The sequence below is a fragment of the Muscardinus avellanarius genome (genome assembly GCF_963383645.1).
Source record: "Muscardinus avellanarius genome assembly, chromosome: 14".
Taxonomy (NCBI): domain Eukaryota; kingdom Metazoa; phylum Chordata; class Mammalia; order Rodentia; family Gliridae; genus Muscardinus; species Muscardinus avellanarius.
In genome coordinates, this window is record NC_137800.1 from 46,415,174 (window position 1) to 46,440,442 (window position 25,269).

Below are 25,269 nucleotides of genomic sequence, written 5' to 3' on the forward strand. Positions count from 1 at the left end.
CGGCAACTTAGTGAGACCTTAAATAAAAAACAAAAGAACCAGAGGTATAAATTGGAGGTAGATTGATTCTTGGTTCAATCTTCAGTACCAAAACAACCACAAACAAATTAACTAAATAGATTTGCCCTAATTTTATTTGAGGCGCTTTGAAATCAAAACAATTTAAACTTTCATATACTGCAGTTAATCTACAAAATGTTTCTTTCATAATTTGTTTTATATACAACTATGGAATCATGTGAGTCAACCTTCGGTAACTATAAAAAGATATTTGTGAAAGAAGAGGTTTATCAGCTCATAGCTTTAAGAGTTCAAATCCATGATCAATCGGCTCTGTTGCTTTGGGCCTGAGGTAAGGTAGAACATCAAAGTGAGTACACATGCCAGAGGAAAACCACTCACCTCATGGCCAGGAAGCCAAAAAGAGAAGAAGGAAATGGCCAGGGGCCATAATCTCCTTCAAGGATATACCCCCAATTGCCTAAGGACTTCCCAGGCCCCACCTCCCAAAGGCTCTTCCACCTCCCACTAGCTCCACTCTGGGGAACAAGTCTGTAACACATGGACTTTGGGAAGACCGGATCCAAACTAAAGCAGCAATCCACCTAGACATTGAACTTACGTGTTTTGTGATATATGGACTAAAATTTCTGCTTCTCCTTAAGTTAACAATTGTCGAAACACCATTGGATTTTTATGTTTTTCTCTGTGATTTATTTATGTGTGTGTGTGTGTGTGTGTGTGTGTGTGTGTGTGTGTGTGTGTGTATTACTGGGGTTCCTGGAAACCCTTCTACCTTCGGGCTACACTCCCATACCTGTTTTTTTTTTAATACTTTTTATTTTGGAAACAGGGTCTCTTAAGCCAGTGCGGCTGGCTTCGAACCTGCACGATCCTCCTGTCTCCGCCTCCCAAGCGCAGGGATTACAAGCGTGCGCCACCACACCCAGCTTTCCTCTGTGATTTAAAATTGCAATCTTATTACATTATAAATTTATATGTAACAGAGTCTACTTTTTGGTCTCAATTAATTATTTTTAATTTTTATTGGTTTACCCTTCTATTTTAGTGCTAATATCATGCTGTTTAAATTATTATACTTCACATTACATTTAACAGCTAGAGTATGCCATACCCTTTCACAATGGCTTTTGTTGAAAACCTTGACTTGTTCCATTCATGTATTTCTCCTGATGAACTTTTAATTCACATACTCAGTCTTAGTTTAATTTTTAAATTTTTTGTTCATTTATTAATTGGAATTGGATGAATCTATACATTAATTTGGAATGCATTCCTATCATTAAAGCACTTTGTTTTTCTACTTAGGACTTTTCTTAGTGGTTGGGCATGAGATTTTTCAAAAAGATAAATTCTGGCAAAACCAAAATGCTGTATATTTTAAAGTATCATATTCAAAATGATAATTATCTCAAAGACCTAAAAGAAACAGTCTATGGCATGATAAATAGTTTTGTCCTGCAGCAGTCAGGAATGGACAGAGTTGAAAACAAGCACCCCCACCCCCACCTTATATTCCACCAAAAGGCTCTGGAACGTAAACTTTAAGCACATTTTTTTTAAGTGGCATGATATTGTATGAAACCTTCTGATATATATGAGAGGGATGGCCAATAGATTCCTGCTTTAGATGTCTAATAATCTCATAGAAATTAAATAAGATAAATAAAAAATAATATATACTATCATAGTATTATTCATAATAGCAAAAGGTATAAATTATCCAAGTGTCCATCAAATGAATGAATACATCAACAAAATGTGGTGTATACATATAATGGAATATTATTCAGCCTTAGAAAGGCAATTCTGAAATATGCTACAACACAGATAGTTAAAAATATTATTTTGAGTGAAATGAGCCAGTCACAAAAAGACACCTAGTGCATAATTCCACTTATATAAAATATCTGAACGAGTCAAGTTCATACAGACAGAAAGAAGACTGGTAGTTGTCAGGGGATAGGGAAGGTCTAGAGCTTTTCAGTTTTACAGGGTACAAGGAGTTTTGGAGATTGGCTTGCACAGCAATGTGCATAAAGTTAGCACCATTGAAATATAGTCTTAAAATGGCTAAGATGATAAATTTATATGTATTTTACTAAAATTTTTAAAATGACATATGAAATTATCATACAGTGAAATGTATAGGATTTAATGTTTGTACTGACTGAGTTTTGACAAATCCATATAGTGCTATCAAGATTACAATTTATCACCACCCTGGAAAGTTCCCAGAGGGCCTTTATGTTGATCCCTGTTCCCCGACCTGATCTTCAAAGGAAACCCCTATTCTTCTTGCTACCATCAGTAAGATTTTCTGTTCTGGAACTTTCTGTAAATAAAAATCACAAAGGTACTATCTTCTACAAGTTTTCTTCACCATAATGTTTGAGAGATTTATTCATATAGCCAGGTATATCACTAGTTCATTCCTTTGTATTACTGAGTAGTGTTCCATTCATTGTAAGTACCCGTTAACCAGTTTCTTATTGGCTACCTGGGTTGTTCCCAGGTTTGGCAATTATAAATAAAGCTGCTATAATCATTTCTATTAAAAAATGACATATGACATAGCCTCCTTTTGTGTTGTTAGGCAGGGATTATACAAAGCTTCTTTCGTTTATTTAACAAATAGGTCTACATATCTACTATGAGCAAGGCGCTATTCTAGGACTTAGGATACAGCTCCAAGCAACACTAGAAAGGTCCCTTGTAAGTGTTTAGAAGTTACAATGCATTATGGGGGACAGAATATAAGTAATTCTGTGCAAAAATAAGAAAACACTTGGTAATGATAAATGCTCTAATGAGAACAAATTAGAGTGAAGTGACATAGAGCTATTTGGGGACTACTCTTAACTGGGTACCAAAAGTCAATTTTTTGTTTGTTTCCACAGTACTTGGGATGAAACCTATTCTACTCCATTTTAGAGCACCTAAAATGGAGTAGAATAGGTACCTCAGAGTACAGCCCCAGCCCTATTTTTTATTCTTTATTTTGAAACAAGTTCTCACTAAGTTACAGAGGGCCTCACTAAGTAGCCGAGGCTGTCTGAGAACCATGATCTTCCTTTCTCAACCTCCCAAGTACTGGGATTACAAGTATGTACCACCACACCCAGTTTTAAACACCAGTTTTATATTTTCTACAATAATGCTGCAAAACAGCTGGCAGGCCCTATGCCAACATGGCAAGTGAAGGTTATGTTGGAGGGACATCATTCCATTCAGGTTTTTTCAGTGCTCTTTAAAAATACAGAACAATCATAGTTTAACATTTTTCAAAATTTAACTACTGAACTGGATTTACCATAGGAGACCAGCAGTAGTTCTGGGCCTTCTCTGGAGAGAGTGAAATACAAAGGTCTGGGATAGGAACTCTGGGGACACCTGAGAGCCATGCATTGATCTGCTGGCCCCTCCTGACCTGCTGAAGTTTGTAGTGTGACTTTCCAAGATGAAATCACTGAAGAAGGTTACAACTCTGGAGTAGGTAGTATCTGGAGTCCAGCAGGCTAACAGGAGACACCCAGTAGTCTCTTTGGAATTAGTTGCTGGGGGTGCGGGATCCACCTGGGGCTGAATCAACTGATTCTTGTATTACCACAGGGCCCCTCTCAGAAAAGAAAGCTATAATCAGCATGAGGCTCAGCTTACACAGGTACCAATCGCATGGTCATTCACCCTGCGAATTCACTGTGATTTGCATTTCGTTGCTTATCCAGATTTACCAAGAACTTGAGAGCCCATGGGACAAAGGCCAGTTCTATAATGAGAGGCTGCACTTAGCCTTAGAAAGAGACCCCTGCACAGGCTTGCACTTCTTTGTCATAAATTTCTAAACCTATCCCATACTTCATTATTTAGTATGTTGAGAAAGTCAAACATTCAAACAAATTTGCTCATGGAGATGGATAGAACATCCCTGAGGAACACAGGGCAGAAAGGGATAACACTGATTTCTTGGGAGGGCCAGGCATCAGCCAGGGAGCACAGCAGAGCAGGCTGAACGTGCCCTGTCCTCAGGCTGCTGAGGACAGGAGCGAGCCAAGCACTAAGGAACTGTGGCAAGCCTTCTGAAAGATGAGGGGTCACAGGACTACACTTTAGGAGAAGTCAACTTAGCCTAAGGAATGAGGAAACACCCAAAGAAAAGGGCATTCAAGCAAAGCTCTGACGTGCGTCTTGGGTCAGGAGTGCCAGGCAGGACAGACAGGACACCTTTCTGGGTTAGACTGTGAGGAGGTGGGGGATGGGGCTGCACTGCAGTCTCCTAGGGAGATGCTCCAGCACCTGATTTCACTTGACTTTCAGGATACTGGCTGGCACAGAGGCAGGAGGTGTGCATAATGAGGGAAGTGTGTAGGAGACCAGTTAGCAGTCAGTATAGGAGAAGATAAGAGAATGGCCTGGGCCAGCAGAGAGGAGAGAAGGAACAGAAGAGGGACTGGAGAGAGCTTTAGAAAACCAAGATTCCATCCTCCCCACAGGCAGTTGCTACCTGGACTTCCCTACTCCACAAGAAGACTCCAGTACAAGGGAAACTATTTCCGAAGGGTTGTCAGATCTCCTGAAGTGTCTTAAGGGTTCCATCACCTCCCAGTAGAATCTCAAGCTGGGGAGTTAGCCTTCATCACCTGCGTCTTTGGTCTTTGGGGGCATTCAAGGTCCAAAACATATCAACGTTCTTGCTGGTATCTCTAGCCAATCCTGGAGTTTGGGAAAGCAGTAATTTTACTTTCAGTGAAAAAGCGTTAATTATAAATATTATGTTAACTTGCAAGGTCTCTGGTACTCATTGGAGACAAAGATGGTTAAAGCCTTTGCAGTTTGGCTTTTGGATTAGAGTTTTTGAAATGTCAGCTAATCACCTTTGGATAGAGTATAGATAAAAACAAGCGGAGACATCGTATCAGAGACATCGTATCACCCATGCGGTTGTGTCTTGAAGTAAGCCAGAGACAACCAATACAACCATTGAAGGTATACCTATTTTTTTCTCCATTCTTTCTGAAAATGTCTGGACAAAAAATAAGGAAATTATCACCATTCCCATCTCCATTCTTTGCATTAAAGTAAGTAAAAAGAATTTGAAAAGTAGTTTTAAAAAATGAAATATCCTAGTACTTGGGAAACTGACACGGGAGAATTGCCGTTTGGAGAACAGCCTCAGCAATTCATAGTGACACTCTCAGCAAACTAGAGACTCTGTTTCAAAAACTAAAAAGTAAAATAGATCTAGGGGAGTAGCTCAGAGGTAGAACCTAACCCCTGGATTCAATGCTCAGGAAAGGAAAGGAAAAAACGGAAGGAGGGAGGGAGAAAGAAAGAAAGGAAGAAAGAAAGGAAGGAAGGAAGGGAGGCTGGATGTGGTTAAAAGTAGTTCAAAGACAATGCAAAGACCACATATATAAGGCAAACTGGAATGCTCAAATAAGTTACAAGCCAATGTCATTCTAGCCAGTATCGACTGGGTGATAATTGTATTTCACTGGGACAAACTCATTCGTGTCTTTGGAACAAAATATATTAGCAATACTACAGGTTTTTTTTGTTGTTGTTGTTTTGTTTTGTTTTTTACAATTTACGGAATCGTAAAGTAGCTCAAAGCCAAGTAAAGGCCAGCGGATCTTTCCTTGTACATAGAATTAGACCAACCTGCAGTGTGCTGAACCGGAGACCTGTAACGCTACCCTCCCCTTTCTTCCCCAATTCAATCTTTCACAAGGCTGAAAAATCAAATCCACTTGTAACTCAACCCGGAGATAGATTCCTTTGAGTTAAATTTAGCCCGGAGCGTGAAGCCTTTATTAAGCAAATCAAGCAAAGGATTAGTAACCAAAGTGCAACTTCTCGGGACAGCCTCCCCACCCGGGGTTTCTCTGCGCATTGGGGTCCTGCGCACCCCCGACGACCAGGCGTGCTCCGCGCAGCCCACCGCTCTCTACGCGGCTTTCAATCCACTGCGCAAAACTTCTAGAGACCCTGGGCTCGGCTGGGAGCGGAGGGAGAAGTGGAATTGCGCAGCCCGAGAAAACTTCGGGAGCTGAGGTCTGTTGAGGAGCGTGCAGCGGCGCCGCGCGGGGCCGCGGGGCAGGGGGCGGGAGGGGGGTCTGCTGGGGGTGGGGCGGGGGCCTGCGGGGCGGGGCAGGAGGCGGGGCGGGGCCCGGCCTCTGCTGGGGACGGGGCGGGGGCTTGCGGGGCGGGGCGGGGCAGGAGGCGGGGTGGGGCGGCCTCTGTTGGGGGGCGGGGCGAGGGCTCTTTGGGGGGGGGGCGGGGCGGGGCCTGCCGGGCCGGACAGGTCTCCGGGCGGTGTTCGGCCCTTGGAGCCAAGCTGGCCGCGCCCGAGTGGCAGCCCGCGCCCCTCCCACCCGCGGAGCTCCGCACCTGGACCCGCGGTTTCGGTCGGACCCGCCCTGGAGCTGGTTTCGATCCGGGACGGCGACGCGGCGTGAGGAGGAGAGTCCGGCGAGCCGCAGGGTGAGGACAGGCCGGCGCCAGCGACCTGAGCGCTCGCCTGCACCTTGGGGGCCGTGACCCCACGGCGCCCGCCTGAACTCGGGGGACCCCGACCTCTCGGCATCCGCCTGGACCTGGGAGTCCCCGACCCCTTGGCGCCCGCCTGAACTCGGGGGCCTTACCCCTCGGCGCCCGCCTGAACTCGGGGGGCCTTACCCCTCGGAGCCCGCCTGAACTCGGGGGGCCCCAAACTCTCGGCGCCCGCCTGGACCTGGGGGGCCACGACCCCTCGGCGCCCGCCTGAACTCGGGGAGCCCCGACCTCTCGGCGCCCGCCTGGACCTGGGGGGCCGCGGCCCCTCGGCGCCCGCCTGCACCTGGGGCGCGGGATGCGGACCCCCGTGGCGATGACGCTGGGCCTGGTGCTCGCGCCCTGCGGGCTGCTGCTCAACCTCATCAGCACGCTGGCGCCCGGCTGGCGCCTGGTGAAGGGCTTCCTGGACCAGCCGGTGGACGTGGTGCTGCTCCAGGGCCTGTGGGACCTGTGCCGCGAGCAGAGCAGCCGCGAGCGCGCCTGCGGCCAGACCGACGAGTGGGGCTACTTCGCGGCCCAGCCCGTGCAGGTGGCTCGGGGGCTCATGGTCACGTCCCTGGCCATCAACGGCCTGGGGCTGCTGCTGGCGGCGCTCGGCGTGCGCTGCTGGCGGGAGGAGCCCCACTTCGCCCTGGCCGGCCTCTCCGGAGTCGTCCTCTTCGTCGCGGGCCTCTTCAGTCTCATCCCAGTCTCCTGGTACACCCACTACCTAGGGGACCGCGACGTCCTGCCCGCGCCGGCCAGCCCGGTCACGCTGGAGGCTAGCTACAGCCTGGTGCTGGGCTACCTGGGCAGCTGCCTGCTGCTGCTGGGCGGCTTCTCGCTGGCGCTCAGCTTCGCGCCCTGGTGCGCGGAATTGTGTAGCCGCGGCCGCAAGGCGCCCCCAGCCGGCCTGCGCCGCAGCAGCATCAGCACCGTCTACGTGGACTGGCCGGAGCCCGCGCTCACGCCGGCCATCAAGTACTACAGCGAGGGCCAACACCGGCCGCCGCCCGCCGACCGCGGCGCCCCCAGCAAGCCCAAGGTCGGGTTCCCCATGCCGCGGCCGCCGCCCAAGGCCTACACCAACCCCATGGACGTGCTCGACGGGGAGCAGGAGAAGGCGGCCCCCTCCCAGGGAACCTCCTCCCGCAGCACTCGACCCTGCCAAAGCTCGCTGCCCTGCGACTCGGACCTGTAGGGCCCCCGCCCCTCTGCCGAGCTTTGTTGGGGTGCCCTGCACAATACAGCTTTGACCTCTTGTGCTGTGATACCCTCGGAAATCTGGCCTGCCTGGGCTTTGGAACCCCGGACACCTTCTAACTGGTTTGGAGGGCGATCAACTTTTCCTGTGTTCAAACTAGGCTTCTTGAATGCTTAGTTAAGGTTAGACTCTGCTTTTTATAGAGTTTCGTTTTCTTCTTCGGGTGATCAGGTTGCGTTAAGGAGAGTTAGAAAGGGTGGCATTTGTGTCTAGAAACCAGGAACAGTAATAACAAAAGTTGAAGTCAGCAAATAGGGGTTTCATAAAATGGTTTAACCCTTTGAAACTACAGTTCTAACTCATCGGTGAATCATGGATCAGTATAATTGATGTATTTTTTCTGCTTTATAATTTATCATGCAAACTCTCAAAAGGCCAGTATATTTCTGTCCGTGTTTGAATGAGGTGCTTAAACTTAAGAGCCCTGCAAATACCAGCAGCCTTGGTGGCTTTTGTGGAATTAAATAACCTGGCTAACTCATATCCACATTTTTTTTTCATGCACAAGTAGGATTTATCATTTGTATCAATTATTTTGGTGTTAAGTTGAGATCACTCAAGAGTTTCACTTCCAGAAACCAGGAGAATGAAAACAGTAACAGAAACCAGGAGAATGAAAACAGTAACAGAGACCAGGAGAATGAAAACAGTAACAACTTCGCTGGCCTGAATACCTCAACATGGACACAGAAGACTATAACTTTAACATTTTATACACAATGGAACCTCTTACCTTTGGTTAAAGCACATATGTATATATCTTTTATTTATAAATAAAAATGTTAAACATCAGTTTCGGTATAGCCACAAAAGCTTTTTGTGTCCAGTACCACTTTGGGAGTTTGGCATTCATTACCAACAGTTTCCTGGCTTAGGTGGCCGCAGTGTTTCTGAAACCTAGCACTCAGATCTGTGCGCCTCTTCGCATTAGATTACTAAAAGGAGCCAATGGGCGCCACTTAAATTCCTAATTGCTTTGTTTTCAGGTTCATGCTGTGTTCTGTGCAAAGTCAAGTCTATTGTTGAAAAAAACTAGAAGCTCTAGTTTCCAAAAAAGGTGAGAGTAGAAATCTTTTCCCTTTCTTGCAGTGGTGCTTAAAGTCACAGGTAGGAAGCTATGTTCCATGAAGTGGACTAAATTTCCACTACCGCTGACTTTCATCCCAACTGGTTGGTCCACAGGTGCCGTTAACTGAACTGAATCTCTTCTTGTAGTTCAGAAAGAGAACCCTCCGTTCAATTGGCACTGGCAGTAGAGCTCTAATGGAAATAACCCAACAGCACTGCAGCTTGTGCAGTGGACAGAGTAACACACATTCCCATCCTTTGCTGTTTTGTAATGGAATCACCTGTCTTCCTTTGAGACCCCATTTTTACTTGCAGCTGTATCACTTTGGGATCCTTTTCAAATGCAGATTCTGATGTTCTGGTCTGAAGGCTGTGAAAGGGATCTCCTAAGAGGCTCCTAGGAGATGCTAGTGCTGATTCCTGGACTCACTTTGAGTTGCAAGGCTTTAGTTGAGACTCTGCCCCCACTTAGTTTCAGTGGCCACTGGTAGCTTATAATCAGGTCGTTGAGCACCTGCCACCTTGCTGCATTTGGGGACTGGCTGTGGGAAATAGACCAGGATGGAGAAAAGGCAGTTTTTTTTTTTTTTTTTTTTTTTTTTTTGGTGGTACTGGGGGTGGAACCCAAAGGCTTTCTACCTCTGGGCTATACTCCCTGACCTATTTTAATATTTTATTTGGAAACAGGGTCTCACTAAGTTGCTGAGAGCCTCACTAAGTAGCTGAGGCTGGCTTCGAACCTGTGCAATCACTCCTGTCTCAGCCTCCCAAGCATGGGAATTACAATTGTGCACCATGCCTGGCCAATTTTGTTCTTTTTAGCTGACACTTCAAAAGGCAGGTGATTAAGGCCCTGAGAAGTCAGGACCCAGCAGACAACATAAAGGCCCTGAATTGCTTGCAAGTACTGAATCTCACCTGCCTCATCTAGGGAAGCCTTAGTAAAAACAAAACTGGTGTTTCATATGTTTTACTTTTATTCCTTCCCCAATTCCCCACTGGCTTATATGGAAAGCACCTTTTCTCTGATGATCAGAATTTGGTTGCACAGAGTTAAAACTCTTTTTACTCTATCAACATGAATTCAAACTTCTCTTAATAGGGATACAAACTGTTTTTGTTACTAAAATGTTGAGGTCAGCATGGAAAGAGTCCTGGCAGGCTGGGATCTATGTTTGGCCTGAGGGTCATTCTCTCCACCACAGCACACTGACACAAGATGCTGGAGGGGTAGTGTCGGGATTCCTCCTGGGGTGAGAACTTATCCTGAACATGGCACCACCAGCCAAGTATCTGCACCCAGTGACCCCACTAGTGTGGAGTAGCAGACCCCTTGCCTCCTGCTCCTCACACCTGTGGTGTGCCATCTCAGCTGCTTTTTAATCCTCCAGATGAACCGGGCGTGGTGGCGCACGCTTGTAATCCCCGTGCTTGGGAGGCAGAGACAGGAGGATCGCGCAGGTTGGAAGCCAGCCGTGTGCGCTGGCTTAGGAGACCCTGTTTCCAAATAAAAATGTAAAAATAGGTCTGGGAGTGTAGCCCGGAGGTAGAAGGGCTTCCAGGAACCCCAGTACCACCACCAAAAAAAAATTTTATATATATATATAAATATAAAATAAATAAATAAATAAATAATCCTCCAGATGAGCATTCCACATATGTGTCCCCATTCAATACCTAAATACTTCTGAGTTTTACTCACTTGCCTAGAGAACCACAGGCTCTGCAAAAATGGAGCAGAAACTGCTCCAGCACAGCTCCTGCTCTTCTTGTCCCATTCTGGTCTTCCTGAAAGCACAGCCTCACTAGGAATAAGTGTGGCTTTTAGCACCAGCCAGCACAGAGGCCACGGGAGATGCATCGGGTTTACAGCCACCCTTGCCTCATTACATAGATCATCTACTCAATACCTGGTACCTGACATTTTGCTAGCAGTTTTGTGGGAACCATGGAAAATAAAACCATTTGGCTTCTTCTGTATTCTAGTGCTTTCTAGTGTGAAAGATCTTACAGTTCTCTGCTCAAGTAAAAGGAAGAATACTAAATCAGGAAAGATGGTCAGGAAGGAGGTGAGACTTGAGCAGAGAACTGTAAGAGAGGAGTAGGGAGCATTCTGGGAAAACTCAAAAGTTTCTGTCACATGTTTTGCTTCTGCTTCATTCTAGAAGACAGAAAAAACTGGTGGGACAATCTACAATTTATCCCTTATCAGGCTAATAGCTTCTTAAGAAGTCTGAACAAATTCACTTCAATAGAATGCTCCAGAGTCAAATATAATTAAAATCAAATATAAATCAAATATAAAAATATTTGGTTCATCAGTAGCTGACAGGGAACATTCTCTTCTGCTAAGGTACAGACAGCCCCATACTATAGTAGGCAGGTAAGAAATTAGAACTTCAGAGCCTCATCTCATTCTCAGGAGTGCTCAAAAAGCCTTCTAACCAGGGTCTTTCCCCAAAACCCTCCCTACAGCTCCAATTGAAACTTCCTAAAATAAAATCTCGTCATTCCTCTCTTTGAAACCCTCTGGATCTTTCTAATGTTATCCACTCTTAGCTTAGTTTAAATTACTTTCATGGTTTAGCTGAGGCCTAAGTATTCACCCTGAATACTTGGCTGAGCATGTCCACATTCTACATTTCTTTTCCCCATCATCCTAGAGGTATCATATTTGAATATACCATTTACATGTGGCTTACTTTGGGGTGCATTTTGTTCCGCCTCTAAATTGGACAGTTTTTATTTATCTTATGGTCTCATCTTAGGACCTAGGTCCTAGGCACTTCCTCAGTGCCCATTAGCAATTGAGCAAAGTTACTCTAAAAGCCTTTTCCTGCACAAGTGCTCTTTTCATTTGTACACAATTTATCCTGCATTCAAAAAGTGATGTGTCACCCGAAGCCACTGGCCCCAAAACCCAAAGGTAGAGTCACTATTCATGAGGTCACTCTCCTTGTGTAGAAAGAAAATAAAATATGGGACTCAGTTATTACTTCAAGTAAGACCTTATTTGAAATTCTTAGTCATCCCAACAACTTCCACCCACACTCCTCTCTCTCCTCACTAAACACAGTCAACTGACTCCTGTCATTCTTCAGTAAATAAGACTGAACACATGGAAACAAGGATTAATTTGCTCAAATCAAAGAAAACATAGATAAGCTTAGCAGAGGAGACAGTACAGACAAGGGGACTCAGTTTCTCAGTGGGGCACATGCAGAGAATAGTTTCAGACTTGAATAAAGAATGACTCTACAGTTCTTGTCCAACTGGCCTGTCCACATCACATACATTGACACGGAGGTGAGCCAGCAGCTCCACTAGTGTGAGCCAGTGTAACTCCAGAAGAGAGAGCTGAGAGGGTAGATGCCTGCATTTCACATGTCCCAAGCACCTTTGCCATTAGAGTGGCAAATGCCCCTGCCACTTCCCTCCCCAACTGCCATGAACACCATGTGTGCCAGTGACTCCCAAGGAGCTGCCTCCACTTGCTGGGCTAAAGGAGGTTAAAGAAGGTCCTTCAGTGGAGCAGCTTTGATGACATAAGCCTCTAGTGTTAGCCGTGTTCTTGCTGGATTTGTTTACTCATCTATAATGTTGGGAAGACTAAATTAGACATTATGAGAGGGCTTCTCTAATATTCTGAGAGTGACAGTTAAGAATTGAATGAGGCTGAGAAAAGAGAATATTTGAACAATGGAGCCTGGGGAAATTAGTTGACCTATAGTACTAGACAGTCTGAGAGTCATGGACTCCATATTCTAGTTTTTAATGTCTCTGAATTCCAAAGCCCTTCCCAAGGGTTAAAAGTGTAAGAATTTGGTATATCCCTTCTACTGTCCATGACCCCCTCCTTCGTTTGTTTCCTAGAGAGAACAGGTTTGTAGTTTATGGTTTAACTCTTACTATCTAGTGATAGACATTAAAGGCTCTTTGTGCAGGGATCTTTGAATCAATTTTTCTAAAGCTTTTTACTTTTTTTAGAAGAAAACCAAAACCTATCACCATGTTACAGAAGTTGAGTCTCTGAAAGAAAAGAATTTACATCTATTAGGTGTAGATAAACTAAGAAATTAACATGTAACATGCAGATTATCACAACAGATGGCTCTTTGAGTTGATAATATGCCACTACCACCACCACCATCACAAGAACCACAACAAAATATAAGGTTATGATATTAGTATAAAACCAGTTCAGGGAATAAGGATGCTTAGAAATATCATTAAATATAAAATAAAGGGTATCCATTTAAAATATTAAGTCTTTTCAGTGAAACTATTCAGTATGTTCTATAAAGTTTTGAAGGGGAAAGCATACCAGAATATGGTAAACTAGATGGGATGATATTTAGGCATATACTCATAAGTGAGCAAAGATAAGAGAAGGTATAAATAGTCCAGGGGACAGAGGAGTGATACATGATACACTAGGAGATGTACTTGTAGCTAGTTCCCTTTTGCCCAGGAAAAAGAAATGGCAGGTGTTTCTGGGTGCCAGACTGGAAATGTGGGCTGCAGAGCGGGAGCATGGAACACCAGCCCTGGAAGTCTGCTGGAAGACTTAAGATTTAAAGGCAGACAACAACTCAAGCCTATCCAGAAAAAGGAGTCATGATGTTAGACCTGATTTTTCATGCTTTCGAGCCTGATTCTTTCATGTTATTTGAATGCATTTCATGTACATGTGAAAAGGTGAAGGCCCAGAACCGAGCTCACTGTGAGTTGGCTCTCGCCCCTGTATGAGATGGGCTGAGGGTACTGTGGTGTTGAAATGGGCTTTCTCACAGCCAGCCTAGTCTCGGCAGGAAAGGTGATTCACCTGGTATTTGTTCTTCAGCTCAAGGTGATCTTGGAAATCTTTATACATCCTTGAAAGGCAGTTTATTTTAGGTATTACCCACAGTAATAAGCCTAGGCCTCATTATGCTTGGCGGCCTTTCCAAACTCATTTTGCAAGACACTAATTATAAAAAAAAATCTACAAAAGATCCAAACAACAAAAACTTCCCAAATGAATTTGGGTTTACTACAATTTAGACTCATTTTATTGAATTCAGGTACTATGCTAAGCAGTGTACAGGCTTTTTCAAATTTTCATTTCATGCTCAAATAGGCCTAATGATGTAAGTTCTTATAATGCCATTTTTTAGCACTGGAGGAAACAAGTTCAGAACTAAGTAGTTTGACCAAGATCACTACTACCAAATTTAGACCATATGTCTGCTTTATTACCCTTTCTCCCATCATAAATTCAATGACCTCAATTCCTTGCATGGGTGTGAATACAGTAGTAACCTAAGACGACAAGGAGAGGTGTCAGCAGTCCAAGTACCTGTTTTCCCAGTATCAAGAGCTAGTTGAGATGAAGGCTGGCACACATCTATACAGTATACACCCACTTTATTTTAAATAAGCTTTAGAGAAATCATGTGTCTGATATTCTGTATCTATATTCACTTATTGTATTAATTTCAGAATTAATAAGAAAAGCAAGTTTATAAATTCTAAGTAAAAACAAGTACTAACTCAGCAGTAAAATTTGTCAGAGAGAAGGAGTGGTAGGAAACTAACACTTGAATATTTGTTACTCTGAAGAATCTTGGCCTTTTTCCTAAAAAACAAAGTGATCACTGTCTAGGAAAAAGGGAAAACAGGTTTATAGGATGAATTTAATTAGTCCTCTAAGTTAGTGTCATAGCCAAGATTCAAATCCAGAACTTTTGACTAGAACTGTGCCAGACATCTGGGATTCAAAAGATTTTTGTGGTTGAGTCAACCTAAACCACTGGGAGGTTAAACTCAATTCTGACTATAGCTAAGAATATTCAATTTTCTAAGGCCCACTAACAAAATCAGATGACTTTCTCCAATTAAAAAGTAGTTATTTTGAGCCTGGCGTGGTGGTGCACACTTGTAATCCCAGCATTTGGGAGGCTGAGACTGGAGGATCGTGGTTCACAGACAGCCTCAGCTACTTAGTGAGGCCCTCTGCAATTCAGTAAGACCCTGTTTCAAAATAAAGAATAAAAAATTGGGCAGGGGGTGTAGCTCAGAGGTTGACTGCCTCTGGATTCCATCCCCAGACCCGCAAAAAAAAAAAAAAGTTATTTTTATAAGTCATTACTATTTATCACAAACTGTTAAGGAAGCTAAAGCAGTACACAATGAATTGTATAAGCTTTTTTTATTGGGATATTTTCTGCCCCTCTTTTTTTTTTTTTTAATAAGGTCAGTCGATTTGTAAAGACGTTAGCAATTCCTGTGGGAAAAGAGAATTGAAGTTAGAGAATATATACTACATTAAAACAAAGCAAAAAGAGATGGTTGAACCATACAGAAGTCAGAAGAAACCATAGGGGACCCTAAGATTTAGAAGTAATTCCAACTAACACTAATAAGAGCCCAATGGCACTATAGGATTGAACCTTTCAGGGAAATCCACTCAAAGTTACATGTCTTGATTACTCCTGTATCCATGTGTCATTTTTGTCCAACCTTTAGTTCTTTAAGCCAAAGTAAAAACACAAAAGAGTTAACTAAAAATAGTTTGATATACATAACAGCAATATTCACCAATAACAATAATCCCTCTAAGTTACCACTAAGTACTTTCACTCAGTTAGGAATTTTTTAAAGAGACATTATTTACCAAGTCTCACCATCCATTTTTCTCAGATTTCTTTTGCATACCTGTTCATCATAGGCCTCATTGACAAAAATCTCATTATTCATTAGATTATCTTCTTCTTGGTCATTTTCTTTATTGTGGGTCAAATTTCTTGATGCTGCTGTTCTAGTTCTAGAAATCAAAGAAACTAAATTAAGGTTCTACTTCAATACCTTCCTGGAGGTGGAAGCTTAGATTGGGTATGATTAGAACAGGCCAATTTATCCTCCATCAAAGGTTGTTGTTATAGAAATTAGGCCATATTTCAATGGGCATTAAGCCCATTTAATGAAGCAACTGAACTAGAATGGGTAATACTTGATTAAGTTATTATTTGTTACTAGACATACACTTTACTTTAAAAATGTTATCGCTTTCCAACTGAGGGAACCCAAGTGCCTGGAGTCAACAAGAATTGAGTCCAAGGGAGGGAACGTTGCAGCTGACACCAAAGCAGGTGAATGTAGCAGAAATAGCATTACCATTCTGGTTAATGGTAACCCATTAGCTATTAACCAGTGTTACCCTGGCCAAACACATGCCAATTTTTCTGGCCTTTATTCAGTCTGTAAAATAAAGACAGGATGGAAATGGAGCTTTTAAAGCTTTAGTTGTCTTCATATTTCCTCATCTGTAGGCTGTTTAATAGTCCTTCTCATTATGTTTAATCAGTTTTTGTAACCATATCTTTGTACTCTTTATATTGTCAGAAATATCATTTTATTATTCTTTTTTGCCTCGTTAACTTTGCTGCTTTTGGACAAAACCTGGTGTCTTTGCTTTAAATTACTTCTGAGTGTCTTTATTTCATCTCCAATTATAAACTAAGTTGTGTACACACACCCACACCCTAAGTCTATATGTTAACTCCAATTAACTCAGAATGTGAATACTAGATCTTTAAAGGGGTACTTAAGTGAGTTCACTGGAGTGAAACCTAATCTAATACAACTGATGTCTTTATATGAAGAGAACAGGACACAAACACACACAGAGTGAGGATGTGTGAAAACACAGGGTGAAAGAGAAACTGGCCATCCAGAAGCCAAGGAGAGACCCCACAGAAGAAGCCAATCCTGCTGACGCCTCAATCTTAGTGTTTCATCTTCAGAACCATGAGAAAATAAATCTCTGCTGTTTATGATGCCCAGTCTCTGGTACTGTGTTACGGTGGTTCTAGTAAATGAATGCACCCCCTAACAAAATTTTTCCTCCAATCATTGGCACTAACTTTACTGTCTCATTAAAAGGAAATCTCCTCACTTAGGTTCTCAGACTCTGCCACTAACTACAGTTAATCAGATTTTACCTGAATAAATGTACCATACTCTATATAGTAAAGCTTGCCTCAGGTATTACTCAAAGAGATGGTCACAATTGCAATTTTCCTAGTACATCCAAAGACAAGGCTACTTCATAACCTAAGTCTTTTCTCAAAAGACAAATCTGTAGAGTAGATTTATACCTTCAACCCCATTAGCCTTACTTTATAAGCTCCTTTGGAATACAACTGTCCCAGGAAGGTATTAATAGCCACTCACATTTATTTATTTATTTATTTATTTATTTATTTATTTATTTAGTGGTGCTGGAGATTGAACCCAGGGGCACGCTACCTCCAAGCTCCACCTCTGGACCTATTTTATTTTATTATCATTTGGAAACAGGGTCTTGCTAAGTTGCTGAAAGCCTCACTAAGTTGTTAAGGCTGACTTCAAACCCATGACCCTCCTGTTTCAGCCTCTCAAGTACTAGAATTACAGGTATGCACGCCCATGCCTGGCTGTCACTTACCTTTTCAATGCACGTTTTCTTCTGAAATGTACAAATACTCCCAGTGCTACCAGAACCACGGATGAGGTGACAGTTATGCTGAATGCTGTGTAGGAAGGGGTGGGTCCACGAGCTGCCCTTTCACACAGCTCACCCCCATATTCCACTCGGCAGTGACATTTTCTCAGCCCTCCTTCCATTGTGCAGCTTCCCCTCCCATTACAGAAAGTGCTGCTACAGGGCACCTGCTGTGCATTCTGTGAGTCCTTGGGCCCAACAGACTCTCCTCTTTCCTTGGTTTCTGGGGTCTCTCTCTCTCTAGCAGGCAGAAGAGTTGTTAGTGGTTTTCCAACAGGATATTTCATCCTTTCTTGGCCTGAATATCCAGGTGTGGGAAACTGAGTAGACTGGAGAGGTTGGGAAGCTTTCAAAGTCAACTGTTTTCCAGCCTCTGGATTCTTAGGTATTGATGTTGATTGGATTTTACCTGGATTAGTACCTATAAACACAATTGGTATGTGATGTGGGTAGATTATATATACATATATATGTATATAGTATATGTATATATGAGTGTGTGTATATATACATACATATAATATATACTCATATATACATATAATATACACTAATATGTATACATACTAATATACACTAATATATCCACACTATATATCTATATATTACTATATTAATATATACACTAACATGTATGTATATTTATATATATTTATGTATATTAGTTAAGAATCATTTCAGGACAAGAATTCTAATGATCTTAACCAGGTAAGTCTGAATTTATGAAATCATAATTCCTACTATTACTTTTGAACAAAACCATTAAAAGCATATACATATGCACACATACTGATATGTATTAGGGCATTTAAATTGTTTGATTTTAGAACACTATATATTATTTACTATAAAAATCTATTTCAATATGATGGTATGTTCAGTTTTAGCCAGAGGTTTCATAAGTTACAAAGATAGTCTTTGAGGATTGGTGTGGTAAAGTCAAAGTAGCAAATATTTAGATTAGAAAGATTTTTCAGATAAAGCTTGGTCCTGTAATTATTTTAATGTTTTGAATCCAAGTAAATAGATTTAGCAAGATCTACAAGTTACAGATGTGAAACCAGAATTGGTAGAAGAGGTAAAAGCTACACATATTAGGCAAGATGTGGGTTATAGGGTACTTGTAAACAGAGACAAATGCAAAAATAAGTTTATGATTAAGGTATTTCACCATAATCTTCACTATTGTTGGAACAAGTATTATTCCTTATGTGAACACTAAAGACACAGTATCAGCAATATAACTCTTTATGCCTCTGCCTTAAGTTGGAATCTCAGGAGTATTTCTAAATTTTGGCAGTTTAGGGTCCTGATGGTAGGGTATATCCAGAGGAAGCCAGCCTGACTTTATACACCAACTACCCTTGTCTCTTCTTGCCCCAAATCAGGGTAAACTGATTATTAAGGAGCAGAGCCAACGCTTTGGCCTAGGCCATCAGAAATAGGGAAACAAGTGTAAGTATATTACCCTCCTGGCTTAGTTGTTTGTTTTTTTTTTCCATACTGGGGATTGAATCCAGGAAAATTATACCTCCAAGCTACATCCTCAGCCCTATTTTTATTTTATTCCTTATTTTGAAACAGGTTCTCACTAAGTTTCAAAAGGGCCTCACTAAGTAGCTGAGGCTGGCTGCTAACCTGTGATCCTCCTGTCTCAGCCTTCCAAGTATTGGGATTACAAGCATGCACCACTGCACCTGGGTTCTGGTTTAGTTGTAAATCTACATGGTAAAGGTAACAAATTTCCTGCTCATTGGCCCCTTCGCTCCCTCAGTCACTACAACCCAGGGCTTCCACAAAACCATCTTTATTTGCTAGACTGTAGAATCAACTCTGGGAATCAAAATTCACTTTCTTTCATATTTAAGAAAAAGAGACTAGGGATAATAACTGGTCATCCAGCTAGTCAGGGTTTAGGAAGAAGTGAATTTAGATGAGAACACTTCACTCTAAGATTCCCTTTTCAAATCCTTTTCTTTACTGATGATGAACGGTTCCAGTAGTGTTCCCACTCTCTCTTTAGTTCTGTAGCTTATGAGACTTAGTTACCACTGGAACAGTAGCTATAGAATTTGAAGGTGGGCACAGAGCAGAATTAGGTATTATGTTCACTCAGCAGACTGGCCATGGCAACTCCTTTTTATGAAGACACTATTTGGCTGTGTACTTCCATGATAGACATCTAGAGATAGTATTGAAGTACTAAGATAACAGTATTGAATACTGGTCTAATAGATTTATGTGCATTTTCTTGTATTCCTAACAAACCTAGAAGTTGAAAAGCTGTTAAGTGGGAAACCGAGACAGGTCCAATAGTTTGCCAACCTCCCTCTCCTAGACTATGGATATTTATGTCACCTATTTGAAGGAACTGAATCAATCCTAGATTAAATAAGTGTCCATTTAGACAACATACAAGCAGACTAGCCTTTTGGTACTCACTATCATATTGCCTGTCCAACAACCAAATCAGAAAGCATATTTGCTTTCCACAAGGAATCCCAAATAATCTATATCCAATTGCTCATAGACAGAAATTTTATATTGTTCAAAATTTTCAAGAATTCAATGATAACAAGGAAATAATTTTGAATATAAAATCTTGAGGATCATCACAGAATTCTATATTTCAAACAGTCATGCACTCTAGTGCATAAGAGATTATAGACAGAAATAACTCACAGTCCATTTCATCTGATCCATCCAGACAGTCAGCATGACCATCACAAACTTGCTCCAGGGAAATGCATTTCTCACCATCCTTACAAAATGGTGCAGAACATCTGACAGCTTCAACACATGTGTTAGCATCAGCCAAGTAGTACCCACTGGGACACTTGCAAGTCTTTCCCTCAGGATTTGGTAAACAGATATGGCTACATCCTCCATTGTCCTTTGAACAGTTGTTACTACCTGTGGACCCCCACCATATCCCCAAAATATATTAAGTTAGATTAGGCTTCAGAAAAGTCTTCTGCAAAATTTTTGCAAACATATTGTCAGCTATAGGACCCAGATGTTTTCCCAGATTAGATAGCTCTTCAGTTTAATTTTTTGTCAGAGGAAGATACTGGGAATTGAATCCGGGGCCTTGTGTGTGCTATGCAAGCACTCTACCTCTGAGCTATAGCCCTACACCTAAATTTAATTTCTTTTAGTCAACTAGGTTATGAGAAGTTGGTGATTCTTCTTTATAGATAAGGATGGCTTCAGAAGTTAAGACAAGGGGATGGCTTGAGAAAAATTAGAGACCTGTCATTCATTCAAGACTCTATTGAATTCTCTTCACACCAAACATTCAACATCATAGCCAGAAATACTTTTGTAATAAAATTCTTTCATTAAAAATATGAATGGTGGTGTGCGCTCGTAATCCCCACGCTTGGGAGGCAGAGACAGGAAGATCACGCAGGTTCGAAGCCAGCCTCACTGGCTTAAGAGACCCTGTTTCCAAGTAAAAATATAATATGGGTCTGGGAAGGTAGCCTGAAGGTAGAAGGGTTTCCAGGAGCATATATATATATATATATATATATATATATATATATATATATATATATATATATATATATATATATATATATATATGCTGTAGTATCTGTTTTCCCTGAGAATCTGATCAGTCAGCCATTTATAGCTCACCACTGTTCCTCAAGGCTTGTATCTGAAGCTTAAACTCTGAGTGAAGTTTTTACCTTGTGAAAAGTTCCAGAATTGTGGAGTAGTATGTATGGGTGCAGGGAAAAAAGCCTACATCAAGGTTACAAGCACTCTTCTTCTAGTTCTAAGAGCTAAGCAACACATCACCTGAGTGACCATTTATCACTCTGGTTCTTCCCACCAAGCCAAGACTTCAGGAGTCCAAGCATGGCTAATACCATTTCATGAAGTTTAGCTTTCAGAAGCAAAACAGTGGAGCATCACTATTCCTAGTACTTGGAAAACTGAAACAGGAATATAACAGGTTTGAAGCCAGATTCAGCAATTTAGCAAGATATTGTTTCAAAACAAAAATTATAAAATGCTGGGAGTATAGCTCAGAGGTAGAATACCCCTGGGTTCAATTCCCAGCACCAAAACCAAAACAAACAAACAAAACAAAACCCAAAGACCAAGGTATCTTATAGTGGTATGTATGGTTAATGAATTGAACTCATATTCATTTACATCAGTCCAAACTAGGAACAGATTTCATTTATCGTTACTTTATTAAATCCACCATCACTGTCCCAAACACTAAGTTAGCTATTCCAATTGCGTCTATGAAGATAGTAGAGAAAAACATCTTAACATCTCCAAGATGATATTTCAAAGATCAATTAAGATCAGAAGTAGATACTAGTGACAATTAGTAGAATGAAGACTAGATCCAACTTTTAATGGTAGAATGGTATTTCAATTATACTATTATTCTTGTAATTCAGTTTACAACAGTGTAACTTAAAATAGAACCCAAGTGATATTGCATAGTGGAGTATCCTCTCCATGGGGAAATTTAGTAGACGGCACTGTGATCATAGTCATTGGAAGTTTACCTACCCTGCTGACTAAATTTGCTATAAACTTTTAAGTCCACAATCTTCTGGTCTACTTGGAACCACCGGTTTTCTGACACTTCCATTTTGCTGTACCAAACTTTAGTGATCTGGGCTAAAACAAAAGCCAGTGAATAATCATTAACAAAAACAAAATTTTGTCTTAAGACAGCTTCCTGGACAATGAAATTGCTCAGTAAGAATCCTGTCACCCATCTCCCCAAACTCCAGTTGAGTAATAATAATAGTTTTACAAAAGAGACACATATTTTTCTAAATCCTATTTCTGAGAAGAAACTCCAAGAAAAATAAAAAGCATTAGATACTTTCCTCCAAAATAAATCATATGTTAATAAGTTATGACCAGAATATTCATAGATGTCCCAATAGAGTATGAGGTTATGTGACATTTAAATGTAGTCCATGGAATTAAGGAGTAAAGATTTTAAATGGTATTCTGAAACACCACTTCTGGAAATTGGTTATCTTCAACAAGAGTGATCAGGGAATCTTAAAATACATGGCAAATGTCTCACCATATACTGATATCAAGTAGTATACCTGGAATAGGATCTGACAACTCTTTTTGCAATTCTGATGTGGCCAGCCCAATTGGCCAATGGCCTGGCATTTGAAAACATAATTAGATAGATTTATTTTAAACTTAAATCTTTATTTTAAGATTATCAAGCCGGGCGTGGTGGTGCATGCTTGTAACCCCAGCGCTTGTAATCCTGGGAGGCTGAAACGGGAGGATTGCCGTTCAATCACAGCCTCAGCTACTTAGTGAGGCCATTTACAACTCAGTGAGACCCTGTTTCAAAATAAAGAATAAAAAATAGGGTGGGGATGTAGCTCAAAGGTAGAATGCTCCTGGTTCCATCCCCATTACCACACATACACACAAAAAGATTATCAAGTCTGGACAATGGTCAGACATCTGTACATAGAAATATACAATAACATACCCAAACAAAATAAAATATTATTTAGGACAGTCTCTTTGAAATACTAGAAATTCCATGTTAGAATGCTCTATAATTCACTTAGTACTTTTATGTGTACTTAATCAACTAAGATAGGTACTATCCTCATTTTATAGGTATGGCTACTAACTGACAGAGCAGACATACTTGCTAGTTCCAATTCTTGGTCCAGTTCTCTCTGCACTATACTACTTCTATGGTTTGATAAATATTTCCCAAAGGCCCTGAGTTGAAGGCTTGGTTTCCAGCCTATGGCACTATTGGTAAGTGGTGGCACCTTTAGGAGGCAGAGCCTAGTGGAAGAAAGTTAGATGATTAGGGGCTAGATCACCCTGTTCCCTCTTCTTATTTTTGCTTTATACCATCCATGAAATGAACAAATTCCTCCACTACATGTTCCTGCCATGATGTATGATCTCACCATAGGACCCAAGGAAATAGAGCCAATGGACTGAAACCTATGAAATCATGAACCAAAATAAACATTTTCTCCCTATAAATTGGTTATCTTAGGTATTTTATCACAGTGACAGAAAGCTAATACAACCATGGTGTCCTCAAAAGAAGAGAGCCTCATATCAATGCCAGAAGTTTCCGGAAGAAACAGACTAAGCTTATTCAGATAAAGAAGAACCAAATAAGTAAATACTCCCTCCATGCCACAGAAATACTGTTACCTATTTCAGGTTAGTTATTCCTCCAAAAGAAATAGACTGCTATGAGTTAGAGCTAAGCAGTAGCAGATACACTGGCTATCCAGGGGTAAATTCATATCACAGAAACTGAGATATAAAACCAAAACCCACCATCATCAACTGTTGTCCACAACATAACACCTTGACCGCAGGTGAAGAGGTCAAGGCCCTGAATCCCTCTGCGGTTGACTCTGTGTCTAGAACCATCTTGTTGAATACTTTCTATGAGTCCTGTCCCTAGGAAGAGAGGTTCAGTTAGCTTCAATCAGCCCAAAGAGTTCTACTATTCCAGGAACTCCTGGTGTCTTGTGCTGCCCCTCCCTCCCAGGACACTTCTACCACACATTCTCTGCAGCCATTTCTGCTTCATCCTTTCTAACAGTGATGCACAAAGATTTGCTGATACATATTTCTTAACTTCCCAATCAATTCCTTTACAAAGGGGCAGCTGCATGACTCTGTGGGCCATCGTATGCTACTATGACTATGTTTGCTTATATTGTGTTGGAAGAAAATGCAAATGCAAATATAAAAGCTATTTGAAATTAGGGCTGACAACCAAAGAGCATAGTTTCACTATTTAACTCAGACTCAAGGTCCCTCAGGCTCATGTTTATTGTGTAGATGGCAATTACTTACCAGTATCAGCCCAGTACAGTCGGGTCCCTGAATCTGAAAAGGCCAGACCCACGGGCACCTGGGACTCCCGCCATAGTACCGTTCTGCTGCTGCCATCCATAGAGGCACATTCGATGCTGGAGCTGTGTCTCCCCTCCTCCATGGGGCCCAGGTCTACAAAGCACATGATGGCAGTAGGTGGGTGGAGCACTACAGAGATTGGGCAGTAAAGATTTTCACTGAGCAAGACAATGGGATACTGGCCTGTTGAGGAACCTACATTGATGTGGGGATTTACACTGTCAATCCAATATATGTTTCCACTCAGCCAATCTACAGCAAGGTCAATCACAGTCCCCTTCACAGATATTATTTTTCTCCAAGAAAGTGTCCCAAATTCTTTAAGCCTCAGCAGTCTGATATCACCATTATTCAGCTCTGAAAGGTAGAGGGCTTTTTCCTGGACAAGATAATCCATTGATGCAAGCTGGTTCACATTGGTGAAGGGAAGTATTCTATGTTCTGGAAAAGTTGTTTGTCTTGATAAAGCTTTGAGATTTTTCAGATAGATCTATGAAAAAAAATAGATGGGTGGTATTAGTTAAGTCTAATCTAATTCTTTATCTCAATTTTGGATTAATGTTAGGATACTTAAGTTCAGATTTTAGATATTCTATCATCTGAAATCAGAAAGCAGCTATTTTTCTTCCTTTTTGGAGTGTCAAAAGCAGAAAATTTCTAGAATCCATGTGTTTTAAAGATTTTCTTCTCCATTGAAAGCACTCCTCCTTAAATGAAGCTCTATAATTAATTTCTTTCTGTAACTGAGATGAAATTTCCACCCCAAAATTTGGTTTGTCAGTTTAGAATGCCAAGTCCTCTGGATGGTAGAAATTAAGTGTGACTTGCTTCTTATTAACTTTTATCCCCCTATGATTTAAGACAAATTTCCTCACACCACAGTACTTCTTCCAAATGAGTTACCTTTGGATTCTAGGTTTCCTGTATCTTTTTCTTATATTTG

The 25,269-nt window shown here is 41.6% G+C and overlaps 2 protein-coding genes across 2 annotated transcripts in view; one reads left to right on the forward strand and one right to left on the reverse strand.

Annotated features, from left to right (window-relative positions):
* Positions 1 to 6,871: 6,871 nt before the first annotated feature.
* CLDN23 (claudin 23) lies at positions 6,872 to 7,756 on the forward strand (the record flags this gene model as incomplete). The annotated part of the gene is made up of 1 exon (XM_080710707.1): positions 6,872 to 7,756. One exon carries the CDS (start codon positions 6,872 to 6,874, stop codon positions 7,754 to 7,756), a length of 885 nt encoding a protein of 294 aa, XP_080566833.1.
* A 1,208-nt stretch (positions 7,757 to 8,964) lies between these two features.
* The window catches only part of LOC308273144 (low-density lipoprotein receptor-related protein 2-like), a gene marked incomplete at both ends in the record, with an annotated part of 57,848 nt that continues 41,543 nt past the window's right edge, over positions 8,965 to 25,269 (reverse strand). The window contains 9 exons of the mRNA XM_080710244.1: positions 8,965 to 9,079; positions 10,798 to 11,048; positions 14,126 to 14,188; positions 15,584 to 15,692; positions 17,355 to 17,832; positions 20,094 to 20,320; positions 21,947 to 22,061; positions 23,739 to 23,864; positions 24,267 to 24,816. Coding sequence (XP_080566370.1) covers positions 8,965 to 9,079; positions 10,798 to 11,048; positions 14,126 to 14,188; positions 15,584 to 15,692; positions 17,355 to 17,832; positions 20,094 to 20,320; positions 21,947 to 22,061; positions 23,739 to 23,864; positions 24,267 to 24,816 — 2,034 coding nt within the window. The remainder of the gene's footprint in view (positions 9,080 to 10,797; positions 11,049 to 14,125; positions 14,189 to 15,583; positions 15,693 to 17,354; positions 17,833 to 20,093; positions 20,321 to 21,946; positions 22,062 to 23,738; positions 23,865 to 24,266; positions 24,817 to 25,269) is intronic.